Genomic DNA, 8,660 nt, shown 5'->3' with positions numbered 1-8,660 from the left:
GACACATAGATCAATGGAACAGACTCGAGAGCCCAGAAATGGACCCTCAACTCTATGGTCAACTTATCTTTGACAAAGCAGGAAAGAATGTCCAATGGAGAAAAGACAGTCTCTTCAACAAATGGTGTTGGGAAAATTGGACAGCCACATGCAGAAGAATGAAACTGGACCATTTCCTTACACCACACACAAAAATAGACTCCAAATGGTTGAAAGACCTAAACGTGAGACAGGAGTCCATCAAAATCCTAAAGGAGAACACAGGTAGCAACCTCTTCAACCTCAGCCGCAGCAACTTCTTCCTAGAAACATCGCCAAAGGCAAGGGAAGCCAGGGCAAAAATGAACTATTGGGATTTCATCAAGATAAAAAGCTTTTGTACAGCAAAAGAAACAGTCCACAAAACCAAAAGACAACCGACAGAATGGGAGAAAATATTTGCAAACGACATATCAGATAAAGGGCTAGTATCCAAAATCTATAAAGAACTTATCGAACTCAACACCCAAAGAACAAATAATCCAATCAAGAAATGGGCAGAAGACATGAACAGACATTTCTCCAAAGAAGACATCCAAATGGCCAACAGGCACATGAAAAAGTGCTCAACATCGCTCGGCATCAGGGAAATCCAAATCAAAACCTCAATGAGATACCACCTCACACCCGTCAGAATGGCTAAAATTAACAAGTCAGGGAACGACAGATGTTGGCGGGGATGTGGAGAAAGGGGAACCCTCCTACACTGTTGGTGGGAATGCAAGCTGGTGCAGCCACTCTGGAAAACAGTATGGAGGTTCCTCAAACAGTTGAAATTAGAGCTACCATTCGATCCAGCAATTGCACTACTGGGTATTTACCACAAAGATACAAATGTAGGGACCCGAAGGGGTACGTGCACCCCAATGTTTATAGCAGCAATGTCCACAATAGCCAAACTGTGGAAAGAGCCAAGATGTCCATCAACAGATGAATGGATAAAGACGATGTGGTATATATACACAATGGAATATTATGCAGCCATCAAAAGGAATGAGATCTTGCCATTTGCAACGACGTGGATGGAACTGGAGGGTGTTATGCTGAGTGAAATAAGTCAATCAGAGAAAGACATGTATCATATGACCTCACTGATATGAGGAATTCTTAATCTCAGGAAACAAACTGAGTGTTGCTGAGTGGTGGGGGGTGGGAGGGATGGGGTGGCTGGGTGATAGACATTGGGGAGGGTATGTGCTACGGTGAGCGCTGTGAATTGTGCAAGACTGTTGAATCACAGATCTGTACTTCTGAAACAAATAACGCAACATATTTTAAGAAAAAATCAAAAGAAGAAGATAGCAGGAGGGGAAGAATGAAGGGGAGTAAGTCAGAGGGGGAGATGAACCATGAGAGATGATGGACTCTGAAAAACAAACTGAGGGTTCTAGAGGGGAGGAGGGCAGGGGGATGGGTTAGCCTGGTGATGGGTATTAAAGAGGGCACATTCTGCATGGAGCACTGGGTGTTATGCACAAACAATGAATCATGGAACACTACATCAAAAACTAATGATGTAATATATGGTGATTAACATAACAATAAAAAATTTAAAAAAGAGAGAAGAAATGTTAGAAAATACGCCATAAATTATAAAACAAAAAAATAAATTAATTAATTACATAAAATAAAATAAAAAAAGAAAAAAAAACACCAGTGAAGTACAATTCAAGGAAAAAAGGGAGTATTTATGCCAAGCTCATGCATATAATAAATAAATCGACGTCCATCTTACCTCCCATGTTTTCCAATCCATTTATCACAGTCTCTTTGATCTGGAAATCAAAATAGCTACATATAGTATTCTTTAGGTCAGTGTATCTATTTATAGGTGACCTTGAACAACATGGGTCTGAACTGTGCAGGTCTATTTATACACAGATCTTTTTTATAAACACGGCACAGTACTACATATGTATTTTCCCTTCTTGTGATTTTCTTAATAACATTTTCTTTTCTCTAGTTTACCGTAAAGAATACAGTATAGGGGCGCCTGGGTGGCTCAGTAGTTAAATATCTGCCTTCCGCTCAGGTCATGATCCCAGTGTCCTGGTCCCTGGCTTCAAGCCAGTGGGGAACCTGCTTCTCCCTCTCCAACTCCCCCAAGCTTGTGTTTTCTCTCTTGCTATCTCTGTCAAATAAATAAGTAAAATCTTAAAAAAAAAACATACAGTATAAATTATACATAACACACAAAATATGTGGTAAATCAACCGTTTATGTTATCAGTAAGGCTCCTGGTCAACAGTAGGCTATTAGTAGTTTTGGGGGAGTCAAAAGATATACCGGGATTTTCAACTGCATGGAGGGGGAGGATGTCAGCACCTTTAACCCCTGAGGTGCTCAGGGTCAACTGTAATATTCTTCATTTTTGCAAAGGGCAGCAACACTCTTTAGCACTTTGTCTAAAAATAGATACTCCTCATTTCATGGAGGTAGCACAGAAAAGTTTCCTATGAAATAATTTTTTTTTAAGATTTTATTTATTTATTTGAGAGAGAGAAACAGCATGAGAGGGGAGAGGGTCAGGGAGAAGTAGGCCCCCCGCTGAGCAGGGAGCCCGATGTGGGACTCAGATCTCAGGACTCCGGGACCATGACCCAAGCCGAAGGCAGTCACCCAACCAAATGAGCCACCCAGGCGCCCGAAATGATTTTTAAAAATAAAATCCTCTTGGGGCGCCTGGGTGACAGTCAAGCATCTGACTCGATTTCAGCTCAGGTCGTGGGACTGAGTCTGGCATGAGGCTATAGGCTCTGGGCTCTGGGCTCTGTGGGGAGTCTACATGAGATTCTCTCCCTCTCTCCTTACCCCTCTCCACTGCTCATGCGGTCTCTCTCTCTCCCTCTCTAGAATAGATAAATCTTTTAAAAATATAAAAATAAAAAAATAAAATCTTCTTTTCCCACTGTCTGATCCTTAACTGGTAGTATCACAAACTATACAATCTCTTTTCAAAAAACAAAGTACATAAACATAAGCACACACACATATAACTTTGCCTATCATTTGCAAGTTTCAAGAACATCCTAGGTCAGAATCTCTAGAGCCCTGATTAATAACTCTTGATTTCCAGCCAGCAACCAAGATATATCAGAATATCAGGGAGGGAACAAAAGATGTATGGTGGTAGAGGGTTAGGGGTAACAGGAGGTACTTATAAGACTTTTGAGAAAGCACAGCTTCTAACACATAGTAGCATTCCATAAATATTTGTTAAAGTAATGAATATTAAAATTCGGGAAAAAACACCTATTTATCTTGTAATATAGTCTAAAAAAAGTAAAGGTTAATGAAATCTTAGATAAAGGTACTAACCGGAAAGAGTTTCTCAATTAGGAGGTTATACTAACCTGGGAGTAAACTTAATTTACAATATTTAGTACAATTTTGTAGGAATTTTTATTATGAAGTTATGTTTGCCATCATAAATTCAAATAACATAAAAGTATATTAAGTAGCAGACAAATGATATTGATAAACAACAGAAGCAAGTTCTACCTTTAGCTTCCCTTCTTTAAACCACTGACTCAGCTGTAGAATGCCAGACTCAAATTTGTCCTTATGGTTCAACACCAGAAATCTTTCTCTGTAGTGGGGAAGAAAAGGATAATGATCAGAGACTATGGAGGGTGAAATAGTCCAAAACCAAATCATTCCAGAACTCTAATACCTGTTAATCTTTCAAACATTAGGACGTAATCACAGAGTCTGGTCAGATACAGTTTTAGGTGTAGTTACAGGTGAAGGTATAGTGGACTTCTATTGTTTTGTCTGGCCAGCATCCAGAACTCTGTTTGGTAATTAGCACTGTGATTTGACTTTGTGGGTAGTATCCTTTCCTCACCCATCCGTGACCAAAGCCAGGCCAGTCTGAGCCGGTAAGTATCAGCTTTGGGACTTAACAAAACCGAGAGGAGAGAGCTGTCCTCTTTTCGCTTGGGTTGCTAACCTGGTATGAGACAAGGGATGACAGTCATCCTCTCACTGGGCTGCAAAAGAGCCTGGGAGGGAACAGAGCCAACACAAAAGAAAGCACGGCCCAGAGGCAGAGAAAAACTGAGTAGTGATGCCACTATGCAAACCTTTTATCCAGCCAAATCTAAGTCAATACTAATACCGGACTTCTCAGAAACATGAGCCAATAAATTTCCTTTGCACTTAAGCCAATGTGAGTTGAGTTTCTGTCACTTGGGGGAAAAAAAAGCTTGCAAAAGATTGATAGAACAGATGCATTTTTAGAAAGTTTTCTGCCAGGGCACTAGTTGACAAAAACCTAAATATTGAACTGGCTTAATATGTATATTTTCAAGTTTTATTTAATAAGAGGAAATTATAGGGGCGCTTGGATGGCTCAGATGGTTGAGGGTCTGACTCGTGATTTGGGCTCAGGTCATCATCTCAGGGTCATGAGATCAAGCCCCGCAGTGTGCTCCACACTCAGCTCATCGGGGAGTCTGCTTCTCTCCCCCCTTCTCTCTCTGCCCCTCCCCTCCATGTGCGCACAAGAGTGCTCTCTGAAATACATAAATAAATATTTTTTAAAAATAAGGAAAACTGGGGCGCCTGGGTGGCTCAGTCGTTAAGCGTCTGCCTTCGGCTCAGGTCATGATCCCAGGGTCCTGGGATCGAGCCCCGCATCAGGCTCCCTGCTCCGCGGGAAGCCTTCTTCTCTCTCTCCCACTCCCCCTGCTTGTGTTCCCTCTCTCGCTGTCTCTCTCTGTCAAATAAATAAAAATCTTTAAAAAAAAAAATAAGGAAAAATGATATATGAAGAACATACATTTTATATACATCTATGATCTTTAAACTCATGAACCTAGTAATAAGGGGGAAAGGGTAGACCATACCTTGTGATGTTTCTTTCTTTTTGGATTGCTTCTACAGCAGGGGGTAGTGGAGGAGGATAAGGCACATCTTTGTTGTACTGAGAAATTTGACCACACAGGATGATATGGCTGTTCTGATTCATCTGTTTAGAGAAAATTGATTATTATACCCTAAAATATATGCCTTACCTATGTTTACTGATTTTACGGTTGCTTCAATGAAAGCCTCCTTGATTATTATATTTAATCAACTGGTGCCAATTAACTGATTTTGCTTTGCAGATTTACACCTTATTATGTTTTGAAGAGTTTTAATTAACGAGGAAACAAGTCCCCTCCAACGGAACATAGAGGTAAGGGAGAGTTCGGCAATGTGCAAAAGAATTACACTGGTGTTGCCATTATTGTTGCTACCGTCAGTAGTAGCAGTAAAGTCGTTTCTTGGATTTAAATAACCTCAACTGCAAATAATTTTACATATAGTAAAGGACAATGCAGTGTTAACAGCCAACATTCATACTTTGTAACCTTGTCAATAAAAATATGTAAATACCTGTAATCTATGAAAATTCTTTCCCTACCCAAAGTCAGAGGCCATGGCTGTGAGTTAGCTGATAGGGAATTAGGGTCAAAACTTCACCATTTGAACAATACTACTGTATTTTTTTCTTTTTAAGATTTTATTTTTAAGTAATCTCTACACCCAGCGTGGGGCTAGAACACACAACCCTGAGATCAAGAGTTCCGTGCCTGACCAACCAAGCCAGCCAGGTACCCCTACAACTGTTAATTTTTGACAAAAAATAAAATGCAGGTGAAAAATATAATATTGCTAGCGAAGAAATGAAATTGATGCTCATGTGCAAATCTGCAAGCAAATGGAAGTAGGTGTCAGCAAGCTTTTCGATATCATCTAATTACAATACTGATCATTACGTTATTTCTCACAATAAACCCTAGAATTTTACAGTTTTTTTTCTCAGTATCAAGTAAAAAGATAGCACATCAAATAAAACATAGTATTCAGATTTGTAACAAACAAATCGGCACACAACCTGACTTATCACTGCATCACTGATGTCACCACCAACATTGTCAAAGTAAACATCCACTCCAGCGGGGCATAATTCACGGAGCTGTTCTGCCACATTCCCCTTTTTATAATTAACTGCAGCATCAAAGCCTAGTTCTGAGGTCAGAAAGAGGCACTTCTCCTGTGTTCCACAAATTCCCACCACTCTGGAACAGCCCATCAAATGGCCAATCTAGGGGGGAAATTTTTAAAAATTAAACAATTTTCTGTTGCCACATTTAAATGTAAAAATGTGAAAGCATACAAGATATTACAAGTATATGAGAGTATTCATAATTAGGTTTGATTACAGAGCTGTTGGCTTAAAGTAATTTGAAGCCAAAAGAATTGAGACCAGATACAATGTCACTCCTAAAAAAATGAAGACTGACTAATATTAGACTTAGTTTTAATGTTAAAATCACACAATTTAAAGCTGATTTCATAAAAGGAATAGTCAGACTCAAAACATCACTATCTTGCAGTTCAATATTTTTCAGGCCTCTGAGGAACTAAAATCCCTACTATGATAAAATGTTTTGTTCCAATGGTTTTCACACTATAAAGGCTGTTATTCATAAAACAGTTTACTTTAAAATTCTATCATAATCCTGACTATGTTTCTAGAACCCAGCAAGTGCCCTCTTATTTGAAGATTCTTTTCAAAAATATGAGTTTGCCTTTTAATTCATGAATTCCAGATAGGTACTCTTTGAGCTTCTTCCTTATATTGATTAAAGCAATGCTCTTGCATTTACCATGTCTATTTTTGGTTAACAGAGAACAAGATACAGAAATCTAGGTTTTTCATGTTGTTATGAAGAGAGTCTAAGCACGTAATAACATCATTTCTACCCGAAATGTGTAAAATAACATTATAAATATGTTCAATTTTCTATTTTAAATTATATACATGTATCCAGAAATTTGATTATGATCACTTTTTTAGAAAATCAAATAATTCTCAGAAATTTTACCTGCCCGGCCAAGGATCCACAAGCGCCAGCAGCTCCACTAACAACCATTGTCTGATTAGATCCAGCAGTTATATGACCTTTTTCCTGTATCCCAATCAAAGAAGTCAAACCAGGCATACCTATAGCTCCAAGAAAGTATGAAAGGTTCCCATCCACAAGTTGTGGGTCTACCTAAAATAAAATATATAACTTTAAAAAATAATACTAGGAATTCCTGTTTTAAGTCAACACGGTAGAAACAACCTGTTATGGACTGTTGTATACCCCCAAATTCTTATGTTGATGACCTATCCCTTAATGTTAACTATATTTGGAGAAAGGGTCTTTATGGAGATAATTAAGGTTAAATAAAGTCATAGGGAAGGGGCCCTAATCCAGCAGGACTTGTTTCCTGATGAGAAGAGGAAGAGACACCAGAGCTCTTTCTCTGCATGTGCACAAATGAAAGGCTGAATGCCCTATGAGGACACAGCAAAAAGGCAGCCAACTGCAAGCCAGAAAGAGAGGCTTCACTACAAACCAAATTTTCCAGCACCTAGATCTCAGACTTTTAGCCTCCAGAACTGTGAGAAAATAAATTTCTGTCGTTTAAGCCACCCAGTCTATGGTATTTTGTAATGGCATTCCAAGCAGACTAATAAACAACCCAATATGGTTTCTAGAACAGCGAACCATTCTTCAGTCTTGCTAAAATTCTATAATTTACTTGCAACAAAGTAAAAAAGAAATGAATATTACTTCTCTTTATACTAAAAAACAAACAAGCAAAAACTTTAAAGAATTCCCACATGAGGGGCGCCTGCATGGCTCAGTCGGTTAAGCATCTGCCTTCGGCTCAGGTCATGATCCCACGATCCTAGGACTGAGCCCTGCATCGGGCTCCCTGCTCAGCGGAATGCCTGTTTCTCCCTCTCCCTCTGCTGCTCCCCCTGCACTCTCTCTCTCTCTGTCAAATAAATAAATAAAATCTTTAAAAAAAAAAAAAAGAATTCCCACATGAAAGACACTAACCATTCCTTCTTGTCAATGCCCCAAGTATATACAAAAGAGAAGAAATATTTAAGGGGAGAACACTAGGCAGAGTTGGAAGGTTTTAAAATCTGAGCAATTCCAAAGTAAACATTTATCCATAAAAATCAGCTCAAACCCTACTGATGATTAAAGTGTACCATAAAAATATAAGGAAAGTGTGATACAAGTTCTTTTAGTTTAATTACAGAATAAAATGAGGGCTCTCTCAATCTTTTAGCATTTAGCATTGATGTTTATATGTTTAGCAGGCCCTACCAATAATTAATTATACTTCTACATTCTCTGTGTCTGTTTTCTTTTTTTCTTATTAACATATAATGTATTAGGTGTTTGAGGGGTACAGGTCTGTGAGTCATCAGTCTTACACAGTTAACAGCACTCACCATAGCACATACCCTCTCTCTGTGTCTGTTTTCTTATCTGTGAAGTTAGGAGGAAATGGATCAAGAGAAATGATATGGAAAGACTCCCTACCATAAAAATTCCATAATAATTTTTTAAGAAATTGAATATTTTGGTAAAAACTTAATAAACCACCAAAAGTAATTAAGATTCACCCTCTTAATTTGATTTGTACTTAAACTGTCATAAATAAAATGGCAGTTTGTATTCAGCAGTCTTAAACAGCTATCAGTTAAATCTAGTGTGTACATAAAGGTAATTGAGATACTGAAGTCAACAATACTTAGAAAGGTCTACACAGAAACATTT

At 38.5% G+C, this 8,660-nt stretch overlaps 1 protein-coding gene across 6 annotated transcripts in view; it reads right to left on the bottom strand.

Annotated features, from left to right (window-relative positions):
• The window catches only part of PTGR2 (prostaglandin reductase 2), a 35,100-nt gene that overhangs the window by 8,028 nt on the left and 18,412 nt on the right, over positions 1 to 8,660 (bottom strand). For 4 of the 6 annotated variants that reach the window (XM_025869688.2, XM_073895542.1, XM_025869687.2 and 1 more), the window contains 5 exons: positions 6,918 to 7,088; positions 5,924 to 6,133; positions 4,890 to 5,011; positions 3,541 to 3,628; positions 1,775 to 1,814 (listed from right to left, as the gene is read on the bottom strand). In XM_025869688.2, coding sequence (XP_025725473.1) covers positions 1,775 to 1,814; positions 3,541 to 3,628; positions 4,890 to 5,011; positions 5,924 to 6,133; positions 6,918 to 7,088 — 631 coding nt within the window. Of the gene's footprint in view, positions 1 to 1,774; positions 1,831 to 3,540; positions 3,629 to 4,889; positions 5,012 to 5,923; positions 6,134 to 6,917; positions 7,089 to 8,660 lie in introns of those variants that run through there. The other 2 variants (XM_073895540.1, XM_025869689.2) reach the window with 2 other exon arrangements.

The sequence above is a fragment of the Callorhinus ursinus genome, unplaced genomic scaffold (genome assembly GCF_003265705.2).
Source record: "Callorhinus ursinus isolate GAN/ISIS: 27379988/994484 unplaced genomic scaffold, GSC_fseal_2.0 scaffold8, whole genome shotgun sequence".
Taxonomy (NCBI): Eukaryota; Metazoa; Chordata; class Mammalia; order Carnivora; family Otariidae; genus Callorhinus; species Callorhinus ursinus.
This window is presented reverse-complemented; position numbering and strand designations above follow the sequence as displayed.